The following is a 25,310-nucleotide window of genomic DNA, read 5'->3' as shown; positions in this document are numbered from 1 at the left end:
ACTTCTATGTGTTGGAGAATAGAATAGTAAAAATGCTCTCTGGTTTTAGAGAATTGGCAGGTGTTTATAAAATGTAAGTTTCAGAATGCATTTGTCAAGGGAGAGAAAAAACCAGTTTCAAATATTAGTAACAAAATTGAATGACTAAGAAATAAAATAAAATATCTGCAAGGAATGGGAACAAAAACGCCTGAGAGTATCAACTCTTATTTCACATAGGAGGAAGTTCTGAACAATTTCATCAGTATTTTTCTTCCTTTAAAAGCATCTTATGTTTAGTCTCATCCTTAGGTTTTCATTAAGTTGTGTTCTTATCTAAAATGGTCTCTACTTAGTGAAGATTTTTAAAAAGAAGAGAGAGAAAGATGGCGGCCAAGAAGTTGGAGAGGAAAGTAGCCCTCACTGAATTTGGTTTAGGGCAAATTCTCCTGGAGGCAATGTCTGTGATTGGATTACAGCCACCTGAAAAGACTTGCAGGGATCTTATAGAACCTTCAGGGATTGATTATCATTATAAGTTAGTAAGATTGAAGAAAAAAAGTAGCAGACATCCAGTATTACAAACAACTTAGGAGGAAACTAAGGTTTTAAAAAAGATCTTCTCCCATTAATTTAAGACTCTAATTCTTCACAAACACAGATTTCTAAGGCAGAATCTATACGTGCCTCCATCCCAGTGGCCCAGGAATAAAAAAATAATGTTTTATTCATAGGAATACCAATTAGCTTACAATGATGTGGAGAATGAAAAAGTAGACTCCTTATACCAATAACAAGAGTTTAAACCTAATTTTATTAGGGCGTTTTTATGGTGCAAATAATTTTTATTAACTGCAAAACCAGATTCCCTTCCAGGATGTCTGTACATTCAAGACAGTGCAATACATTCTGAGAGCACACCCTAGTGAGTATGCTGTGTTATACTCAAACTTATTTCCCAAAATACCACCAAAACACTAACATCTGTTGTGTTTGGTTGTTTTGGTTTGGTTTTGAGGCGCTTTCTGTGAAATAAAGAAATCCAGCTTATGTAATCTTTGTGGTTGTTTTCTTTTCTTTTCTTTTTTTTTTTTAAAGAAATCAGTGTGCATGGAATTGTTTGTAATGAATCAAACTGATATAATTTGGCTACTTACTGATGAGAGATTCTAAAATCTGAGACACCTGGGGTAATCTTTGATATGTATGTGATCAGTCAGGATCAAAGAGGCCTGTGGTCTTTTTATGTGAACTGTGGGCAAATTCACATCTCCTACTGCATAATGGCAGCAATTATGTATTTATTTAGCTTCTGGGCCAAGGAGACCTCTGAGTGCACTGGTTATACACAGATCTGGTTAAGATCACAACCTTTGAAAGCTGCTTGCCTCCTGCACGTACATCTGGCTCTGCCTCTGTCTGGCTGTGTGACTCGGGCAAGTCACTTAGCCTCTCTGTGCCTCATTTTTCTCACCTATGAAATGGAAATAAGACCCAAACCTGTCTTATAGGGGGTCATAGGAGAACTAAATAACTTGATAATTGTAAAATACTGAGAACAGTGGCTGTTATATATTAAGCACTATATAAATGCATGGCAAGAAATAAATTGGTCTGATTAGCTTGAATTTCTTAATCTTTCAGGATATTAGCCTTGTATTAAAGGAGATGCATTTGGTATCTTGTGTACTGAAATCAGAATTTACAGCCTGGGCAACACAGCAAGACTTTTTTCTCTACAAAAAATAAAGAACTGGCTAGGTGTAGTGGCACATGCTTACAGTCCTAGGTACTTGGGAGGCTGAAGCGGGAGGGTCGCTTGAGCCCAGGAGTTCAAGGATGCAGTGAGCTGTGATCATGCCACTGCTCTCCATCCTAGCAAGACCACGAGACTTTCTCTCAAAAAAAGAATTTTTTTTAAAAGAGCAAGATTTATAAAACCAATAAACAAATAAGTAGTCCTTGAAATGAAAAGTCTGTGAATTGTCTACTTTTCCTCCCAGTAATATTAAAACAATAACATTTCTATGGGAATACACGTTTGCCATGGATAAATTGGAAAATTCTGTGCTGTTTTATCAACTGTAAGGATTGCATGTCCAAAAATTAGATAGTTGACAAGATCAAGTCTCCATAAAAATGGAAGATCAGAGAAAAAAAGAAGTGGAATCAACTATTTTTGAAAATCACGGCAAGTAAGCTTTCTAGAAAGTATTAACTTTCTGCTTTTTCCATGAAAGGAAATTCTTCTCCAGTGAGCAGCAAAGTACCAGGAATTCTGTACTAAAACTGTTGTTAAACCCTGGCTCTTCCTCTTGTTAGTTCTGTGAGTCTGGGCAAGCTCCTTCACTCCTCTGCCTCTGTTTTCTCATCTGTACAATGGGGATGATAATAACTGCACTAACTTTGTGATATTGTTATGAAGATTAAATGAGAAAATACTTATTTAAAACAAAAAACAAAACAAAACAAAAAAACAGTTCCCGGTGGATGGTCATTGCAATATTCTAAGATAAACAACTCACCTTTCTAGGCGGCTCTCCTAATTTGCTGAAGCAGATCCCCCAAGTGTCGTGTTATTCAGATTATGTCCTTTTCAAGTTTTCCAGCCAGCCGTTACTGGTTTGATATTTAATGCTTTATCCTTTAGCATTCCCTTTTTTTGTAAATCTCAGTTAAGTGGCTGTGTGAAACTTGACCTTTTCCTAAATAGTTACCACAGTGCTTGAGGATATGCTTCTTGGGGTCTGGGGTTGCGTTCATGTGCTAAGAGCGCCTCTCTGTGTTCCACTCATGACCTTTCCCACACGAGTTTGGGGAGCAAAGAGCTATGGTCCTTGCCACACTCACTTGTTTAAGACACTGAACCAAACAGTATATAGGCAAAAATATTACAAGATTTAACTCTATTTTTGTTTACTAGTATGCGTCTCTATCCTTTCAAATCTCACATTGACCAAAGCATGATTGTCAATGGATCATTCCCTTAATATCCCCTGCATCTCCCTTAATGCCTTTGTCCAGGATTAATACATAGTTGACAATGTTATGCCGTCCTTGAGGCGATATGTTCATCCTGGCAGAGGCTGAGATGAGCACTAAGCCCAGTACTCCTGCTCAAAGTAGGTTCCTGTAAATGGGGCAGGTGGTGCATGGTAAAGAGAATCCCCTTTCTGGGGACTACGTGTTGGCAATTGTACAGAGGAGGGCTATGTCTCTGTATTTTAAAAACATAATCAGATTTGCTTTTGTTTTCTGCTGAATTTGTGCAATGAGTTTGCTTCTTTGTGATGTTATTCATTGTTCTCTTTTAAGAGAACATCTACACTCAGTTTCAGAAAGTTGGAGGAGAGAGGGAGGAAGAATGGGTCATTTTGAAGGATGGACTATTTTAAGGCACTGGGTAAAGCTTGTGGGGAGCCTTCCAGAGCGCTGTGTGTCTCTGCTGGCCCCACTGCAGGAGGGCTGTGATGTATGTTAGGGGATACTCCACGATCTGTGCATGAAGTGGAACATAATGAAAGCCACGTAGAAGAAAAGCATGTAGCTGGAGGCATGAGGAGGCAGGAAACCAAGGAAGGGAGTACAGTCACGTGTTTCTGGAAGGCTGACCATGTGAGGTCATGTGAGCCATGAAGGGTGCAGACATGATTAAGTCAGCCTCCCCACTTTCCCTAGGCTTCTAATCAGGAGTGGGAATCCAAATGGAAGGAGGAAACGAAAGACCTATGAAAGCATCAAGAAGTGGAACAGAGCTTTAGAAGTGAAGTACCATTAGCAGAGGTCTGGGCTTTGGAGGTTGACTCAGTGGGCTCCAAATAGAGGGAAAACCATGAGCTAAGCATGTGGAAATGCAATCAGGGGTGGTTTGTTTGACACAGAGGTACAAATTATGGTTGAATTTAGGGTGCATTCATAGATCAGAGAAAAGCAAGAAGTAGTGGAGTTGGCTCAAGTTTAGATGAGTGTTGAATGCCTTGCTAAAGCATTTGCATTTTTTCCCTAACACTACAGGTGATCACTACAAGGTAATGACTTTTGAAGGGGAGTCAGTTACTGAGCACCAAAGACAAGAAAGAACCTGTGCAATGAGCAATCCTTGGCATTTATCCTTAAATTCACATTTATCCAATACAGAATTTCTTATTTTTAGCCCATTTGCCAGCTCCTTAGACCTGGCTAATGCTCTGAGCCCCAGGTTAAGGTGTAATCTAAAGTCACACCATGGCTCTGCAAGACAGACACAGTTCTTAATGGGTCTTCAGTGAGGGACATCCCAACTGCTCATTAATCTGCCTGTATCCCAACATAATCCTCAGGTGCCCATCTCACATGGTTGGACAGGCAATTACTTATATCCACAGTAAATTTGCCATATGACAGTCTCTTAATGTGCCATTTCTCTGAATAATTTTCCTCATAAAGTTTTAACAAGAGTATGCAGAAATCACTTGAATATATTTTCCTTTGCCCTGCCTTGAACTGTTTACCACACAACTAGAATTTTCCTCTTCATCTTCTGCTCTCCCTTCTTGTATTAGGGTTCTCCAGAGAAACAGAACCAATAGAAAAAATAGATAGCTCATATTTTATTTTTATATATATATATAAAATATACGTATATTTGGAGAGACAGCAAAAGAGAGAATTCCTTATAAATCTCATGTATATATAGAATATATATATTATATATGTATGTAAGTATATATATATGAGATTTATTATGAGGAATAATCTCATGTAATTATGGAGGCTGAGAAGTCCTACAATCTGCCATCTGAAAGCTGCAGACCCAGAAGAGCTGGTGGTGTAATTCAGTCCAAGTCCAACGGCTTGAGAACCAGGGGAACTGATCATGTAACTCCCAGTCCACAGACAGGGGAAAATGAGATGAGATGTCCCAGCTCAAGCAGAGAGGCAAGAAAAAGGGCTAAGTTCCTTTTTCCTCCACCTTTTTGTTCTATTCAGACTCTCAAGGGATTGGGTGTTACCCACCCACCTTGGGGAGAGCTATCTACTTCATTGAGTCCACTTATTCAGATGTTAATCTCTACTGGAAATACCCTCACAAACACACTCAGAAATAATGTTTAATCTGGGCACTCTTTGGCCCAGTCAGATTGATGCATAGAGTTACCCACATCTCCCTATGCTCCATCAACACCACTCCCAGAAGGTAAGTAAAATGTATTTAGCAAGATAAGTGTGTTTCATACTCAGTTTTGTATTGCTAATTCACACCACAAACTTGATACTCCTCTCCAAAAATTTTTTTCGTTGTTTTTTACTGTTATTTTTTTCTCTTTGGGCCAAGAAAGAACATTTCTTAGACCTAAAAGCAGCTCCAGAAATGATTATTTTGCCAACAGATGAAGGGTAAATGATCCAGGTTTTGTTTCTGTGCACGTCTTGATTGTTTTCAACTGGAGGACAAAGGAAAAGAACAAACACAGAACCTATCAGCAAGACCATTTTTCAATTATAAGCAAATTCCCAAGGGCTACTTGGTATGCACTTACCAGAAATCTCAATTTGCTGGAATTTCTGCATATTTCGCCTTTCAGTTCAACACCTCAGAAGATGACCTTGGGAATGCTGCTCTATAACTTTCTAGGAGATTAGGGTACCTTTCTAACGCGAAGCTAAGTAAATAAGATTTCACCACAAGTTAAACCTTAAAGCAAGGACTTTTTTGAAAAAAAAAATCATATTTTTATTCTGCATAACATTTTATGACTAATATTTATGAAGTGCTTACCAAATGTCAGGTGCTGGACTAAGCATTTTATGGGAATCTTTCTACTATATCTTCAGTCAGTTCTACAAGATACGAGTTTTTGTTATTCTCATCATAGTAAAAGAGGCTGAGGGACATGAACAGACTTGGTTGGGATCACACAGTTAAGTGGCAGAGGGAGAATTCTAGCTGCAGTCCTACCTCCAGAATGACACTCCTAACCACTTTGTGCTAAGGTATTTACCTGGTTCATCACTCATCCTTAATATGCTGAAATATCAGTTCACTGGATTCCATAATAACAAGAATCCTCAAATCACCCGAATTTTAATTTCATTAAACAGAGACCAAAATAAGAGTAAAAAAAAGAGGTGGAAAGTTGTCACTTTTTCACACTCCTGTTTAAACCCCTTTAGTCGCTTCCCATTGCAGGTGGAATGAGTTCACCTCCCTAATGCGGTCTACAAAGCGTTGTGCGAACCGATGTCTGCTGGTTTCTTCAGCCTTGGCTTTTACCCATCTCTCCTTGCTCATGAGCTCAAGGTCACACAGATAATAAGTGGCAGAGCCAGGATCCAAACTCAGACAGACTGGCTCCAGGGCCATGCTCGTAACCACCTTGCTAGTTAGATGGATGGATGGACCGACTGATGGACTAATGTGCACATGAATTAATGGACAGAAGGAAGGGAAAAGGAGGGAGGGAGGGAGAAAGGAAGCACCCATAAATGGATGAAGGAAGGGAGGGAAGGAAAAAGAGAGGGAGATGATTTGAAAGAACCCTGCAACACTTCTTTACAGTTCATACACAGCTAGTCAAGTTTATTATAGTTTTTGCATCGACATCTGCAGTACCCTTCAGTAAGACTGGGATCCCCATTCATGAAAGAAAATGCATGCATAGGCCAATGGCTCGTGCCTGTAATCCCAGAACTTTGAGAGGCTGAGGCAGGCAGATCACTCGAGGTCAGGAGTTCAAGACCAGCCTGGCCAACATGGTGAAACCCTGTCTCTATTAAAAAAAAAAAAAAAAGCCAGGCTTGGCGGCATGCACTTGAACCCAGGATGCGGAGGTTGCAGTGAGCCTGATAGTGCCACTGCACTCCAGCCTGGGTGTCAGAGCAAGGCTCCATCTCCAAAACAAGAAAATGCATGCATATACTCATTTAGCCATCCAACAGATGAAATTAAATTAAAGTCCAGGTATGGAGAGGTACCCCCTGCCCAACTTCAGAAGCTGATAGCAGTTAGGTGATTGGTCCAGGATGCCTGCATAAACCAGTTACGTACTTTTTTACCCAGCCAGTAAACCTAGTTATATAAAATGTCAATCCCTATTTCTAGAGGTGATGGGCAGGATATACACAACACTCATTCTGAGAAGCCCACTGAAGTCGTATTATGAAATGTTACAGTTTTATCCTGTCTGCTGGATAGACAGGATATCTGCTGCTAGAGAGCTCATATTCCACCTTTTTAAGTTAACTTTTCATAAAAAGTGTAACTTACATAGAGGTGTTCAAATCCAAAGAGCACACACAGCTCAATGAATTTTCAAACCACCAACTGCCCATGTAACTACTATCTAGATTAAGAAAAGGTATTAAACAACCCTCAGAGGCCCTCTTGGGCCATCCTCTCAGTCTCAGTTTCTTCTCCCTTCCGAAAGAACAATACCCTGTTTCCATTATCATGAATGAATTTCGCCTGTTTTGACCTTTAAATAAATAGGATCATATCCTATGGTCTCTTTAGTGTGGGGCTCTTGTTGCTCCACATTATGTTTGTTTCAGTTCATTCATGTTATTGTGAAAGTTATTTGAATACATTCATATTGTGTGTAGCATTTTTAAAAATAATTTCTTTGTAGTAAGTACGCTGCTGTATGAATAAATCATAATTTATTTATCCAATCTGCTGGATGGACATTTAGATTGTTTCAAGTTTTTGGCTCTAACAAATAGTGCCGCTGTGAACATTCATATACATTTCTCTTGGAATGCATATGTATGCATTTCTGTCGGGTTTATATCTTTGGCTAGACTTGCTGTATTATAAAGTAAGAATATTTTAGCTTTAGTAAATACTGCTAAACTGTTTTACAAAGTGGTTGAACAATTTTACACTCCCATCAACAGTGGATTCCATTTGTTCCACATTCTTATCAACACTTACTGTTTTCCATCTTTTATTTTAGCCCTTATGGTGGACGTATGAAAGTAGCTCATTGTGGTTTAAAGCTACATATTTTTTTCTGTGACTTAAAAAGCTTAGCCCCTTTTCATGTGTTCGTTGGCCACATAGACATCCTATTTTGTGAAGTGCCTATTTACATTTTGCCCATTCTTCTACTGGGTTGTCTGTCTTTTTCTTAGGGACTTACAGCTTATAGAAGTGGTTATGTGTCATAGATACCAGTTCTTTATTAGATAATGTTAAAGTTTTTTCTGTATTCTAAATTTGCCATTTTTATTGTATATTTTGACAAGTTTTTGAGTTTAATATAATAGAATCAAACTGTTTTCTTATGATTAATGATATTTCTGTTTTGTTTAAGAAACTTTTGCCCACTTTAAAATCATGAATATATTCCTATGTTATATGAAAACAACTTTATTGTTTTTCCTTTCACATTGAGATCTATAATTCATGCAGAATTGATCTTTGCAGATAGGGAGTCATAATTCATTTCTTCCAGATGCATATACAACTGGCCCAGTTCAACAAATTGAAATTCCTTTCCACTGCAGTGTCATTTCTGTCATAAATCCAGTAACTGTATATATGGATCTCTGGACTCCCTATTCTGTCCCATTGTTGTTTTTCCATCCATACACCAATATCACACTGTCTTCATTGCTGTCATTTTACAAGTCTTTATATTTGGTCCCAAAAGTTTTCCAAATTTGGCATTTTAGCTAGGTACGATAGTAGTTACTTTGTTATTAAAACTACTAAAATTGACATGTATCGAGTGCTGATTTTATCTCAGTTAATATATGAATCACTCTACATTTAATCTTAACAGCAACCTGATAAGATAGATGCCATTGTTTTTTTTTTTTTTTTAATGGGGATATAGAGGCATGGAGGAATTTTAAGGTGATCAAGGTCACATTGCTATTAAGTAGTGACGTCAAAATTTGCATGCAGGCCAACCTGGCTGCAGAAGCTCTGCTCTTTTATTAACACACACCGTGTGCCTGGGATGTGGCCTCTGATTACTTTTGCTGAATTGGCTGTCTTTTGGTGCTATGAGTCTGATTTTCAGCCTTAACACTAGTTGGTATTTTTTTTTCCTCTCTCCATGTCCTCAAAAAAAGGCCCAAGGGAAGGTGAACAATGAAGCATTGGATAAATTTCATACTATTTTTTAGTATAAATTTTATACTATTTTTAGGATGGCTGAGGATACAAAAGACTATCCAGAGTTCTATTAAACCAGACTTCAGGAGCTGAGAAGAGCTGTGAAAGTTTAAAGCCTCTGATCCCCTGTCCTGAAATAGCAGGGGTGGTAGCTTCTATCTAGGCTGAACTCATAGGCAGTGAAGGAACTTCAAGTTCTTGACCCCACTCTCCTCTTTTCACCTCTCCCACCTACAAAAGGTTCTGAACTTTTAGCATCTCCCCACGCAGTACCACCTTCCAAAATCAAACCGTTAAGGAATACCAGGTTTAAAAATAGAAAACTCAAAGTTTTCTAAGTAGGGTAAGATTATTTTTATACAAAGGTATAATTATACATCTGCATCAAAGAATTCATAAATATATTATCCAGACTGACCATAGAACCACAAATAGTTCTACTGTAAGTTTCTGTGCTGTGGATCACCAGGCAGATTTTAATGACTGCTCTAGCAGTTTTTCTATGTTAAATGCCTTTGTGTGTGTATGATGTATTCCCTTTTTCCTGTAATTCATAATTTTACAACAAAATGTCCATTGTGTTAGACCAGTGCGTGTGTCTTTTTCAAAGTGCACCATTTCCAAAGTCTGTTGCAATAGCTCATGAAGTCATGGTAAAAAATATTCATACTTGCCCAGTGCTTCCCAAATCTCTGTTATTTGTGAATGGGTTCAGAGTCTCTCTTAGCATCACCAAGGTCATAGAAAGGATAAACAGAGCTTTTCAGCATCTGAAAATGTGTATTTGTCTTTAGAAAATTTCTGTGAGAGCAAAAATGGTATGCATTTTCCTGTGATCTTGTCATTCTATCATTAGTCAAGTAATTTCCTTATGAAATGGTCTGCATTAGGTACGATTAACAAGTTGAGAAAGTGTAAAAACAATTGACAATTTTCTTATGAAAGAAAGAATATATCCTTGCTCATCAAACATTTGCTAAACCTATCAAATACCACTCTAATGTCTTTACACTCTAAATTAAATGTGTCGTCATCCTGTCAATAAAGGAAATAGTTTAGGAACTAAAGTTCAGTGCAGGCAGACTCTCTAAATTCTATAATTTTGGATGGACTTTGGGGAGTTGAAGATACATTATCTGGTGTATATGTGTATGGAGACTGCTGTAATTTTGGACTTGGCAAGAGCCTTACAAATCAATTAGCCCAACTCATTTACAGGTAGGAAATCTGGAGCCCAGGGAGCTGCAGTGACCTTTGCAAGGGTATGGTCAGCTCTAGAACCATTCCCTACACTCATTTTTCATTGCTTGTTTGCTACACTGCAGTAATCCTTGTTCTCTGAGAGCCAGTGACAGTACCTGCCTCACCACACATTACCCAGTGCAAAATAGGAATACATCTACTTTGACAGGCAAAGTGGTACATAAGTGTACAGCATTCTTATTTTTATTTTTAAAAACATATATGTTCAGGTTATAGCTGCTTTCAAAGCTGGCTTGCTTATAAGTGAATGAGATATCAGCAAATTAATAGAATCTGTTGTACCCTCAGTCCTGAAAATATCTTAATATTCCAGACTTAAAAAACCATTGTGTTGGATTTTTTAAATAAAGTAAAATCTCATTGTGTTAAAAATAGTGTCATTAAAACAATTTCGTTTTTAAACGTCTTACTATTTTTGTCTCATTGAAAGTGTCTCTCTAAATTTTGTTTATAAAATAATTGTCTGCTAATTTTTTTTCTCAGTAAGTGTTGTTTTCCTTTAAAAACAATAATAAACCTCACCCTTCCTGTTTTTATTTGTTTATTTAAACCTAAGAACTCTATTCTTAGACTTAGGCTGTCTCTGCAAGGTGACAAGCTCACGTGTATAAATGTGTAGCCTGGGAGAGGCTCCACTTGATAAATGGTGAACATGGCCACCCCGTTGGCCCACACTTGAACTGAGCTTGCTGTCTTAGTCACTGTTCCCGTTTGATCCTCACAGCGAACTGATGAAGTTTGTATCCGCATACACAAACATCACTGTTTCTTTTGTTACCAGTCAAGAACCAAGTTGTTCTTACTTTGTTGTTTGCCTGTATCTCCCTGCAAAGGAGGAGTCTTCAAGAATCTTAGAATGATGGCAGGCCAACCCCTTCATGTGGAGGTCAGAAACAGCAGTGCTGGAGATAGAATGCTGGATTTGATTTCTGGCACTGTCGTTGCGAGTTACTCATCTTCACAGCTTCTCAGTTTTCTCATCTGTGAAACAGGGATGATAATAATAGTACCTTTGTCATTATTACACATTCAGAGAGTTCAGACAGGAAAAGTCCTTAAAAGATTACCCTGCACATAGTTACCTCTTCATGTGAAGTTTCAGCTTTGGAGTCTGAATACTTCAGTAGGTTTTTGACATAATCATCAAGAATGATTGGTTGACTCTACCCGCCGTTACCTACGGGACCCTAAAGGCCGTTCACCAGATTCCTCTTTCCTTCCTCATCTCCTAGAATTGTTGGAGTCTTTAAGAAGCTATAGGCCGGGCACGGTGGCTCAAGCCTGTAATCCCAGCACTTTGGGAGGCCGAGATGGGTGGATCACGAGGTCAGGAGATCGAGACCATCCTGGCTAACCCGGTGAAACCCCGTCTCTACTAAAAAATACAAAAAACTAGCTGGGTGAGGTGGCGGGCGCCTGTAGTCCTAGCTACTTGGCAGGCTGAGGCAGGAGAATGGCATGAACCCAGGGAGGCGGAGCTTGCAGTGAGCTGAGATCCGGCCACTGCACTCCAGCCTGGGCGACAAAGCGAGACTCTGTCTCAAAAAAAAAAAAAAAAAAAAAGAAGCTATATAATGTGCTGGGGATGATGATTAAAAATAGTAACTAATAGCCATGATTTACTAAGCCTATGCCATGTACTTGATTAAAAATAGTAACTAGCTGTGCATGGTGGCTTATGCCTGTAATCTCAGCACTTTGCAAGGTCAAGGCAGGCAGATCACCTGAGGTCAGGAGTTTGAGACCAGCCTGGCCAACATGGCGACACCCTGTCTCTACTAAAAACACAAAAATTAGCCGGGCATCTATAGTCCCAGCTCTTCGGGAGGAGACAGGAGAATCACTTGAACCCTGGAGGAAGAGGTTGCAGTGAGCCACAATTGCACCTTTGCACCCCAGCCTGGGCTACAGAGCAAGACTTCATCTCAAAAAGAAAAAAAAAAAATAGTAACTAATAACCACCATTTACTAAACCTATGCCAGGTGCTTGATTAAAAATAGTAACTAGGCCAGGCACAGTGGTTCACGCCTGTAATCCCAGCACTTTGGGAGGCCAAGGCGGGCAGATCACCTGAGGTCAGGAGTTCAAGACCCACCTGACCAATGTGGAGAAACCCCGTCTCTACTAAAAATACAAAATTAGCCAGGTGTGGTGGGACACGCCTGTAATCCCAGCTACTCGGGAGGCTGAGGCATGATAATCGCTTGAACCTGGGAGGCAGAGGTCGCACTGAGCTGAGATCATACCATTGCACTCCAGCCTGGGCAACAGGAGCAAAAGTCTGTCTCAAAAAAAAAAAAAATAGTAACTAATAGCCACCGTTTACTAATCCTGTGCCATGTGCTAGGCACTTTACTGCATACTTTATGTACGTAATCTAACTTAGTGCTTACAAACTTTCTGTGGTTATGTATTTCACAGATGAGGAAACAGGTTCAGGGAGCGTTTATTTGTCTAAGGTTTTATGGCACACTAGGGGGCATCACATTTAATTATTTGAATGCAAGTTTGTCTCGCTCTCACCGCTGTAGTATCCTGCCTCCTCATTCCTGTGTTTTCTCTGACCTCCAGTGATCTTGAGCACGTTTTCTTATGCTATTGTCAATGTACTTGCTTGCATTTCTTTTTAATATTAGTAATTTCACATGGCTTAAACAAATTACATACCAACAAATTGTGTACAAAGAATTATGTACAAAAGAATTCCAATTCCAGTTTGCTGTGGTGATTCCACAGTGTCATCAGGAGCTCCTGCTAACTGTCTAGGGTATAGCCCTCATTTTTATGCTGACAAAATGGCTGCAGGAGCTCTGGTCATCACTCCTGTGTTCCAGACATGAAGAAGTTGAAGTGGGGAGGCAGAGACAAAAGGCCACAAGTCAACCAAGTCTTTCCCCTTTTAAAGGTCTTTCCTGGGAACTGTGCCCAACAGTTTTCACTTACCTGTTATTTGGGATTGGGTCATATGATGACTCTTAATCACAAGGGAGGCTGCAAATTGTACTTTTTTAGCTGGGCACATTGTTGTCATGAACAAAACTCAAGTTCTATTAACATGAAACCCAACTTGTGAGTTTCTTGAAATAAATCAAATGCATTCATCCAGTGTGACCTTTCCCCAGTGACTGAGTACCTGAGGAAACCTTGATATGTTACGGAAGCTGAGAAAGATAAAATACCTTGAGGAAGAAAAAAGAGTTGGTTCAGCAGAAGCTAGGAACCATGTAGACGATTTCTTGGCTGCTCAACACAGTTGTTGAGAGTGCAGCTTTGCCCAGACCCAGGAAAGGAGACGTAAGATCCAGAAGGGGAGCGGAACCCTGGTGATTCCAACCTAACTCCACGTAAGCCACGAGTACTAGGAGGAAAGCAGAGGAATCTCACACAGTAAATATACATAAGCATTCATAGATGAAGCTGCGCCTCTTGTAAGATTTTACTTCATAAATATTTTCTGTGGATAGAAAAACACTTGTTTCAGATTTGTGTTTGTGGAAGTGCATTGGAGGCAGGGTTAATTGAGAAACAGAATGAGGAAAGCGAGTGAAGCAGAACAATGATGGGCTTTGGAGCCAACTCGACCTTGAATCCTAGCACCACTGCTTGCAAACTATGTGACCTTGGACAAGTCTCCAAGCCTTTCTAAATCTCCTATTTATAATCTTAAAAGGAAGTTAGTAATATCTTCCTTTTGTGCCTGACATAATAAGTGACTATGAAGTCCGTCATCCAGTGCCCGGTGCGTGGCTGCTGGCCTTGGTACTGCTATCTCATGGCCGAGTGTTCTCAGTCAGCAGATGCTGGCTACATACTTGCTGTGATCCACATTGGACTGCAGGTCATGATCTGGGTTTATGTTGAAGGAGGAGTATGGGAGACCTAAGAGAGTGGGTGGAGGAATTAATTTTCAAAGCAGCAACCACAAAGAAATGCAGTGAGCTCTTGATGTCAACTAAGGTAGGAAGTCTGCTGCTGGAGCAGCTGACTGTGGGTTTCAGATGCTCATTTGGGGCCGACTAAAAAAAGCTCATGATGGAAGGTGTTATTTATCCAAGTTTTACCTTTCTCATATATAAAATGAGGATGTCCATAAGGCCTACCTTCGAGGGTTGTTGCAAGAATAGTGCTTGTAGAACCGTTGGCATGTCATATGTACCCAACAAATTGTTTAGTTAATTACTAATGATGTCACTTCCCTCCCTCTTTACCCAAGCAAGAGCAGGGCTTGCAAGTCTCAGTTTTGTCTGGCTATCTTAGCTCCACTCATCACATAAAAACTTTTACTAGGGCATAAAGTACACATATAATCACACTAGATCCAAAAATGATACTGTGATAATATGGATTAATAACAAGTTCTTAGATGGCAACAGTGTTTTAAGGTACAGCTGAAGATTTGTAAATTTCATTAGCTTTGGTGCTTATGAAAGTGAGACCGACCACTCATTGCCCAGGGCAGCAAACTGCACAGGCTGCCAGTGTTGATCTTCTGAGTTTCTTAAATAGCTTTGTGTCGCAGGTCAGAACTTCACATTTGCCATCTCTCTGCTAGACTCAGGCTGGGGTGGGATGACTTATATGTTCTTGCTTCTAACTGCTGAAATGTGAACAGGTTGGACTAGGAATTAGTGGGAAAAAAAAATCACAGAAAAACTCACGTTCCTGGAAACCGTAGGCAGGTGCAATATTTATTGTCCTCACCACCACTTCCCTCCATATTGATGTTAACTTTTATCCTGTCCAAAGTACTTTCCTTTCCCATCAGTTGACTTGTTTGATCTGCTTTGAAGCCTAGGGAGAAGGCAGAGGCGATTTCATTTCCTCTGTTTTTTTTTTTTTTTTTTTTTTTTTTTTTTTTTTTTTTTGAGGTGGAGTTTTGCTTTTGTCACCCAGGCTGGAATGCAGTGGTGTGATCTCGGTTCACTGCAACCTTCAGCTCCTGGATTCAAGCGATTCTCCTGTCTCAGCCTCCAGAGTAGCTGGGACTACAGGCCCGTGTCACCATGCCCAGCTAATTTTTGTATTTTTAGTAGAGACAGGATTTCAGCATGTTGGCCACGCTGGTCTCTCAAACTCCTGACCTCAGATAATCCACCCCCCAGGCCTCCCAAAGTGCTGGGATTACAGGTGTGAGCCACTGTGCCCAGCCCTCCATTTTTTAATTAAGAAAATTGAGGCTAAGAAAGGTGAAGTGACTTGCTCCTGATTGGCCTGGACTGCACTTGAACCCAAATCTTCTGTCCCCCAACCCCTGGACTCTTCCTGCAGGACTGTGCATTGCTCCTGGCCCATGCCCTTACTTTATTCGGAAGAAAACAGCATTACCATATCTTCAAATCAGGTTGTGCCCTTTAGAAGTGGTGAGCTGTGCAAATATACACTACGTTGCTGTTGTTTTAAACTGTTGAGAAGTCTGAAATTCACTGTATTCATGAAGGTTGAAGAGAGAAGAGGTTGGTGTGTAATAGCTTGGTGGCTGGGTACCCTTGAGTGTGTGTCCATGAGACTTGATCAGGGTTTGTTCACTGGGGGCCTGCTCTGTAGGATTCTAAGCAGATCCACTGCTCATCTACATGGCAGGCACCAGGGCTCTCCCCGAGAACAGAAGGTCTCTGCTGTAAGTCTGTTCCCACCCCTCCCTCCATCCTATCCTGGACTTCCAGGGCCTGAAACCCCACCATTCTGAGCCTTGAGGATGAATTGACCTTAGAAGATACTCCAACAGCAAATGAAACACCTTATGTTCTCACTCATAAGTGGGAGTTAAACAATGAGAACACATGGACACAGGGAGGGGAACAACACACACCGGGGCTAGTTGGGGGTTGGGGGGCTAAGGGAGAGAGAGCATTAGGACAGATAGTGCATATAGAGCTTAAAACCTACATGATGGGTTGATGCGCTGCTGTGTGAAAGCCTGAAAGTCATCCAGTCCTCATGCAAACCACCATGTTACATGTATATCTGTGTAACAAACCTGCACGTTCTGTACTTGTATTCCAGAACTTAAAGTAAAATTAAAAAAAAAAAAGATTCCAAATAAAATAGACAGACTTTCACTGTATGTAACAGCATATATATTTATTTTTTAAAAACCTTAGGGTATTGGTTTTGGGGGTCACAAACCCTAATTCCATGGGCTCCACAGTATTTTCATCCATAAGACATGAGTGATAAGAAGAACTGTAAAGATCAAATGAGGTTTAATGTACAGAAGGGCTATAAAAATGTAAGCTTGACTGATGGGATGATGGGAGGGGCTGGGGCGCTGGACTGAGGAGGAGGAGGAGGAGGAGGAGGAGGAGGAGGAGGAGGAGAGTAGGGACCAGACCTAAAGTTCAGTGTTCAGAGCACTAGGTCTGACCCAAGGAAGCTCTCCAGTGGGGGCTTGAAGGCAATTTTGGCTGACTTTACGGTTTTGCCCAGGACTGGACCAGTTGCCGCCTTCAAAGCCATTCGGGTTGCTTTGACCTCCAGCCATCTGTGCCTGGAAATGTAAAACAAATGGTTAATGGCATCAGATGGTTAATGATCTCAAATGTCCCCTGCTTACTGCCATAAGAGAGAAAAGAGCCCCCTGGAGAAATAAACATGGATGCTATTTTCAAAGTTGCAATTAATCGTGTATTCAGGAAAACCCATCTTCTGCCAGTTATTCTGATAAGAAAGAGGAAATTGAGGGTGATGGAGGAGCTGTGCCTGAGAGGGCAGTTTGAATAATCTGTATAAGGTCAAGAAGGCAGATATAGGGCTCATAATCAACACAGCAGTTTTAGAGCAAAGCCAAGGGGGTCATGTCCTGGCATGGGTTAGGGACTGACTATTGTCAGTCAAAATATGTCTCTAAGGCTAGGTCTGGCTATCTGCCCTTAAGCTTCCAAGTTGTATGGGGACCATCCTTTGGTTGCTTTTTCAGAAATGCTTTTTCACCATTATTGCCTGAACCAAAGATACCTCCGCTTGTCTCCCTCTGGGGCACCTACCTGTGGTTATGTCCTCGCGTTTCACTGTTTTAAAACTTCTTTCCTTGTTTTCCATGTTTCCTCCAGCTAGTGAGACCTGCAACGACTTCCACCCGATGTTCTTCACCCACGACAGATCCTTTGAGGAGTTTTTCTGCATCTGTATCCAGCTCCTGAACAAGACATGGAAGGAAATGAGGGCAACTTCTGAAGACTTCAACAAGGTAATGTGGATCTCAGTTAGAGGCAGGGGATTCCTGTGACACCAAAGGGGCCTGCTGCATGGTCCCTTGTCTGTGCAGAAGGCATTTGGCAAGGTGGGGAAATGAGGAAGATTGCAATGACAGTTGCTTCAAGAGTGGAGAAAGACAAACATCCCTGTGTAGACATGAATCTGTGTGCTGGGGATGACCTCCTCCCCCTGGGGGTAAGCTTGGAGCAGCTTTGTTCCTTTTGTCTAAGTCGTAGCCACCAGCAGAGAGTTGTTCTTGAGATACATTATCAAGGAGAACGTTTCCTTTCAGAGCATTAGTTTGGGATGCCTTGTCAATATTGCAAGATCTGCCAGGGAAGGGGCCTTCCCTCCACCTGTGTAGGAGATTGGTACACAGCAAATGAGATCAGGAAGACTGCTCCACCTAGTCCAGTGGTTTCTTTGTGGATTATGGATGTGTTGTGATCATCTGCCCCGTGCTGTGTCAAAAGGATTTTTGTTAAAATGAAAGATCTCTTTCAAAGAACTGAGTCATTAAGGTTATATGCAACATTTCTTGGTTTACAGTAAGCATTTGATCCTTTGAACTGAGATGTCCTTTGGTTTTCTATATCATAACATCTCACTAGAGTGTGACTTTCACATTTCCATTTGTGTGTGAATAACGAGCAGAGGGAAGGGCATTGGCCAACTTAAAGAGAGCAGAAGCAGTATCCATGCTTTCATACAGAAGCAAAATCTTTGTCCTTAGATAAAGGCCTAATTAGCAATAATAACTAATGGCATATTGCAGCCTTTAGTACTTTTAATTTGCTGCTATTGATGGCTCTGAATGTGGTCGGGTTTGTCACCCATGCCCACTCACCCAGCACTAAGGGCTGTGACTAAGAGTCGAAGGGTCTAGGCCTCAGTCATACTGTGGGGCTTTCATGGGCATGTGCTTGTTGCATAACGTGATATCTGAATTTCACCTGCACTTAATATGCTTGTTGGTTATTGCTTCCCTGTCACCTTCTCCCTGGATATACATCTCATCCTTGTTTCCCACTATATTTCTGGTTTGTGGCATCTTGAACCAACACCAATTGAAAAGAAAGAAAATCAGGAAAAGGACCCCAAGCTTCAGGCAGGTCCTAATCTGACTTTCTTCCTCAGCACAGTGTTCTCACCTGCCATATCATCTCTGTCATCCCAACGATCTGTCCTTTGCATCTTGGTCATCAATTGAATTCATTGAAATAGACCCCAGTAATGCCCTTCTGTGGAGAGCATTGGTCTAGAAACTGCAATCCAGAGCCGTTGTGTGTCTGAGCAGCTATGCCGGAAGACAGGCACGTTTCAAGAAGGAAAGTGGAGAAGAGAAGCCCATTAATTTCCTTATGATTATAACTGCGGCCTCCTAAGTGTACTTCACTTGATTATGAGAAACTTTGCAATTCAGGTGCAAATCATCCCTGGGAAAGAGGTAAAGGGGAGCAGGGAGGCGTTTGTTCAATCAAACCAAAAAAAGAGAGTTAAATCAGTAGTCTTTGAAACTGGCTAAGGGACTAAGGCCACTTTGCCCTGGATCATTTTAGCTCTTTCATGTGCTGCTGTGTGAAAGCCATCCAGTCCTCAGCTTTGCGAGCTGGGGACACCTGTTCCTCCAGGAGAAGGAGACCTCACCAGCTGTTACGGATTTGGGCATCAGATGTCTGCTTTCTGAGAGATCTCATTTATCCTGCTTCTCCTGAATTATAGATTCTGCATTTTTGCAGAATAATATCTGCAAATAATAATGTTTCAGATATTATTGGTGTTGATCTAGGCACAGATAAGCTGTGTAGGAAATATTATGAAAGTTCTGCAGAGGACTGACTCTGGGGATGAGCATTCAGACACTTAAATCCTATAGAAGTTACAGTTTGTAACATGAAGCACCAAGAGTTCCTTGTTAGCAAAGGAAGCCACAGGCCCCAGGCTGCAGGAGGTGGGCACAGCTGGTAGAGGGAGGTGACCATAGCTCTAGGGTCCCTGTGGCTTCTGGCCATGTGGTCAGATTGGTGGCAGACATCCTGCCTGTTCAGGGCCCTGGCAGGAGACAGCAAATCCCCCAGAGTGTCACTCTGAAACTTTTATCATAATTAGCCTATATAGCTGTGAAATCTCTTCAGTAAGACCTAAGAGCCAGGTTTTGGGTGCAGTTTCTTACTGTAGCTCTAATGCCATCTTTTTGTGTTGTTTACAGATCATAGATTAATGCTGGGGGGTCACACCTCTACTGCCAAGTAGGGATGACAGTTTATGGCTGAGGACAAACAGCTCCAGGCCTGAGAGCCAGAGGGTCCTGCCTCACATCCAGATAGCCATCAGGCAAGAGCAGATATCAGAGGAAAATCAGGGATGGGCAGGACAAGGAATTTTAATTTGCTACGTTAAATACTTTTGTTGTGTTTGCTTTTTTTTTCCCCCCCTTTTCTCAGTACTGTGCATGCCTTACTTAAGTAACCAGAAAAATGTATCAGGTATTTACATTTTTATCATGTGTATATCACTTTTCTGTTGCTGATATAACAAATTACCACAAATTTAGTAGCTTAGACAATGCAAATTTATCTTACAGTTCATAGTTCAGAAGTCAACAATGGATTTCACTGGGCTAAAATCAAGGCGGCAGCAGAGCTGTTTCTTTCCAGAGGCTCTAGGAGAAAATTTGTTTCCTTGCTTTTTTCACCTTCTGGTGGTTACCTGCATTCCTTGGCTTATGTCCTTGTTGTCCATCTTCAAAGCCAGCAAGGACAGCTTGAGTCCTTCTCACATGCCATCCCATCACCCTGATCCCTCTTCTGCCTTGGTCTTCCAAACCTTTAAGGACCTTGTGATTACATTGGTTGACCTGGATAATCCGGCATCGTCTTCGCATCTTAAAGTTGGCTGATAATAACCTTAATTCTATCTGCAGCCCCAATCCCCTGTGCTGCAGAAGGTAACGTATTTGCAGGTTCTGAGGATCGGAACACAGGCACCAATGGGAAGCTGTTGTTCTGCCTACTCCAGTGTGTATTTGATTTGCAGCTATATTCGATTTTTAGATGTGTAGATCAGTTTAAATTAATGAAACATGGACAGACGAGCCTTTCGTTTGTTTTTCTTTTTGCTGGTAGACATAATACCTGTCACAGAGTTCTGCTAGTGGCAACTCAGATACAGATATAATTATATCCCTTTTCTTTTATGGCCCTGTTCTGCCTCCACTAGCCTTTTTAAAAAGGAAGCCCCTGTGTGACAGCCTCTAGTTCATTTTGAAGACTGCCTTTCTGATTTTTTCCTGCTGCCCATCTATCAGCCACTGTTCTGCTTTACCTGATAATAAATTGGAGAAGAGAGAAGAGCTGAAAGTTAAATCAGTTCACTTTTCTTCTTGTTATTAACTTGGTAGCAGAGGAGATTGAATTTAGGAACAAATGTGGGTTGTGAATTACTGGTAGATTTAATGTTTTTTTTCTTATTCCCTGACTGTCCACATTCAAATTCAGAAATAGCTTTTAAAAGCCCAACGTGAAACATAATTTCTTTTCAACTTTCTTGGACACCATCTCAGGCTCTTGCCACTGTAAACAGAGCGTGGAAGGTGGATTTATTTGTCAACACTGGGACCCAGGGCTCTGTGAGCAGGGCTTAGCTATCTGCCTTCTTTAGCTCCTCACTGGAGAAGCAGTGCCCCTCAATTTAAAATTTTGATTTGCCCAACAAACTACACTGGATTCTATCAGAGGCAGGAATAGCTGCTGCAGCCCGCCTTGCTTGGGACACCAGTTTATAGATATCGAGTGCTTGGTAGTTAATGCCACTGCTGGAAGAGGGTGTTTGGAAAAGCAGCTGTCGTCTGCTCTTCCGGGCTTGGGAAGCAGCAGATGGAATGTTTTTTATTTATATAAGAGAAGTAGAATTGGAGAGTGATTAAAATATTTATGCTTTGAAAAGTACTTTCTTTCAGTTTCTCAATATAGCACTCTGCAGAATAATCCATTGATTCAGGCCATTGAGTTTGTGTTCTATGTTTTTGTCTTTTATTACCAATATTTTAGAGCATGCATTATTCATTTTTATGGGCATTAGAGAAGAGCTAAACTGCAGCTGGATACCTCAGCACACAAGTAGCCCCATAATCATTTCATTGAAATCCTCATTTTTGAGCAGGGTAAGAAAGGGGACACAAGTAACTTGGATATTTTAGGTATGGGAATCTCATTTAAAGCATGTGTGGCTAACTACTCCACTGTAAAAAAAAAAAAAAAAAAAAAAAATTCTAATGAGAGTGTACACTTTAAAATATATGTCTGTGTGTAGCACTGTTTCTCACCATTAACTGAACATTAGAATCACCTGGGGGCTTTTGAAAACCCTGTTAATCCCACTGGCCGACCGCACCACAGATTAATTAAATCATTGGAGGGGGAAAGCTATGAATGAGTATTTTCATTAAGGTAGATTTGACCATTAAAGGTGATTTATGTTAATAGACCCCCCATCATTGACATGTGTGACACTTATCACAAGCTACTATAAATTTCGTGCATTGATGGAGTAGGATGCTTGTTGACCTGTGTGACTCAGATTTTCATCCTAAGTCTGCTATTCCAGAGCTCTGTCTGATAATCTAAAAATAATAATAGTTTTTAAAAGGATCTATCACCCTCTCTTTTGGTGGGGTGATAATAAATTGAAGTAATTAGTGTAAAAATGCTTTGAGGTTGCAGTGAGCCAAGATCGTGCCACTGTACTCCAGCCTGGGTGACAGAGAGAGACTCTGTCAGAAAAAAAAAAAAAAAAAAAGCCTCGAGGAAATAAAAATGGCATATGTAGTTGTGGAGTGTACTGAAAAAGGTAAAGCCTTTCTATGAAAAAATGAGTAAATTGCCCTTTTCACAAACAGACATTTTTTGGCTATGTTAAAAAAAAAAAAGTGAAGCTATGAATTTCACACTAAATTCTGAACTGAATTAATAACCCATGTAACTGACAAAAGTAGGCTTTAAGCTGAAATTTTCATGGATTTTGGAAGTGTCTTCCTCCAGACAACTTTATTAGGTACCTTAGTTTCCTTGTGAAACACACGGTAGCAGTCTAAAAATCAGAAGGTCGCATGATTTTCACATATTTAATGGCTGATGACAATTAAGTCTTCCCCAACAATTACTAGTTGCCCAGATCTCTTGGCTGATGATTGAGCCCTTTTAGAAACCATCAAAATATTTGTTCCTAGCATTGGTGTTACTTTAGACGCTATCAAAATTGACATTATAAGCCAAGATCAGATGATTGTGCCACACTTTCAGATTACCAAAATGGAAGAAACTCATTTGAAAAATGAAGTCACTCTAGAGTAAAAAGCACTATTTTGAAACTTTATCCAGCAGCATAATAAACTAAGCGCACACAATAGAGCTTAGAATCTCAGGCTTGCAGATGAAAAACCACCCCTTAAAATAGCAGAGACTGTGCATAGGGAGAACCCAGGCCCACTAAACAAAGCTGCAGCTGCCCCTGGCCAGGCTGTGAGCTTCATCTGAGTCAATGGGAGAAAATCTCAATTAGGAAGAATGGGAGAGCAGGACAGAAGGAAACATCCTGAGAAATCCCCTATGAAGATTATTCATAGGAAATAACCACCAGCTAGTCACATCTAGTGGATTATAGTGTGGGATAGAAAAGGGATTGTGTTTAAAACCTTAAAGGCAGCTAACACATGAATAAAAAAGGGAAATGTGTTTGCTTCTCAAACTGTTTGCAGCTTACTGACTTTCTGTGCCTGCTTTTCAGGGGACAATTATATATTCAGGAGTCCCCTTACTAGGACAGTTCAACTTCATAGTGGTGCAGACGGCGCTCTGTTGGTTAGCTGAGCTGGCCTAGGGAATGAAAGGTGGTCTGTAACTCTCATCATGAATAAACATGAGTCTCCTCATTTGCATGAGGCAGGTGACTGTAAAATATCTTGGAGCAAGCTGTGAAAGGAAGCTTTGTGCATCCATGCCCAGGGGAAGCTGGGAGGACTCAGCGTTGTTTATCTTCATTAGGATTCCATCTAGTGCTGCTGTTACTGATCTGAACTGGGCCTGATGTGGCTAATAAAGTAGGTGTATGTTTTAATTGAAACATGAATATTTGAGTAGAGGAGAAGTCTTAAAGAGCCCTAATGTCGTACAATGAGGGTTTCCATTTTTCAACTGTCTAGGCCATTAACAAGCATTTTTTCAAAAGGCTTCTGATGTTTCACAAAGGTCTTAGGCTTGCCACACAGGCAGTGGAACCTCCTCTAGAAGCAAATGCATTCTATGAATAGATTTAATTATTATTTCTTTGACATTCCCTGTTGGATAGGTAGCAAAGAGTTTCATTTGTGTGTCTGCTTTTAAGCTATTCGCGTAAGATAGTGTTACCTATTTCCATGGAGTTTGTCACTTTCTGTTGGACAGCAATCAAGATATGTCCTCTCCAGTCCTCATCAGTGTCAATTATACTATCCAGAGACAGCAGACAGACTGGGAACGTGACTTTGGTAACTTATGTTTTTCAATAAGTGTATGTTCAAATAGACCCCATTGTCATACATAAACAGATACGGATTAATGACAGGTAACATGACTCTGGCCAAGTCAGGGAAGCGCTGTGGTATAGAGCGATATTTCTCGTTCTCTTTTGCATTATCACCCCGCTAGAGAGTTTTTATAGGTATTTTTCCCCAATCACCCTCCCCCGAAATTGTAATTACAGATATATTGTATATCTCTTTGTGTATGTATAACTGTGCCTTTTATGTAAAAAGAGTAAGATTTACTCCTCCAAGAACCATTTTTGTGCCCTCCCTAAGGATGATGTCCCCACACCCTCATCAAGAATGCATGGTGCAAAGGCAAGAACCGAGGCTGAATTAGCTGGAGGATCTGGTGGCAGTCCCAGCTGGCCCCTCACCAGCAGTGTGACCTTGATCTTGTCCTTTAACCACCAAATCCCTTCTCACCTGTAAACTGGTAGTGGCAGTAGTAATAAATAATACTTCCCAGAGTCACTGGGGATTAAGCTATCATTAGGTTTGCTTTGCAAATTGCCCTATACAAATAGGAGGTGCTAATCTCAACAGGCAAAACCTAAAGTGGCAGTAATTTGCACTTGGTCGTGCAGTGTAATTGAGCTGCCTTGATTTCCCCAGATAGTTTGTTCAAATATCCATAAATACAGATTGTTTTATACCTCTGTATGGGGGTGCGTTGAACTTTAGTTTGGCCATAGAGGGGATTTTGACCACTGTGGTCACTCCTCCCCAGCCCACCCACAAACAAATATACTGCAGGTGAGGGAGGGGACTGGGGACAGTACATAAAAATGCCAAGGGCCTCCCTTCCAGCTGGGTAACCTTGTGCAAGGGACTCGGTTCTGTCGGCTTCAGATTCCTCATGTGTAAGATGGGAATAGGAAATTACCCACAGCTAGGATGGCTGTGCACCCTGATGGCATCAAGCAGATAAACTGGCAGGCTCAGCAGTGGCCTGGAGCCAACACCAGTCCACAGTAATGGAGAGCTGGGAGAAGACCGGGTGACACGGGTTTCCAAATGCATCTGAAAAGGAAAAGGATGCTCATGGCAACACTGACAGCAAACATCTTCAGGAAAGGTGGACAAACTGCTCCCTCAAGTTTAGTGATTAACTTAGTAGTGACTCTTTTTTTGTTTTTGTTTTTTTTGGAGACAGAGTCTTGCTCTTGTCACCCAGGCTGGAGTGCCATGGCACAATCTCGGCTCACTGC

The 25,310-nt window shown here is 40.9% G+C and overlaps 1 protein-coding gene across 9 annotated transcripts in view; it reads left to right on the top strand.

The window, feature by feature from the left end:
- The window catches only part of ELMO1 (engulfment and cell motility 1), a 578,919-nt gene that overhangs the window by 401,630 nt on the left and 151,979 nt on the right, over positions 1-25,310 (top strand). For all 9 annotated transcript variants that reach the window (XM_050783309.1, XM_050783305.1, XM_050783301.1 and 6 more), the window contains one exon: positions 17,396-17,532. In XM_050783309.1, the coding sequence (XP_050639266.1) occupies positions 17,396-17,532 (137 nt within the window). The remainder of the gene's footprint in view (positions 1-17,395; positions 17,533-25,310) is intronic.

This window comes from Macaca thibetana, chromosome 3, assembly GCF_024542745.1.
Source record: "Macaca thibetana thibetana isolate TM-01 chromosome 3, ASM2454274v1, whole genome shotgun sequence".
Classification (NCBI taxonomy): Eukaryota; Metazoa; Chordata; class Mammalia; order Primates; family Cercopithecidae; genus Macaca; species Macaca thibetana.
Note: the sequence above shows the minus strand (reverse complement) of the source record. Positions and strands in the feature narration are given on the sequence as shown.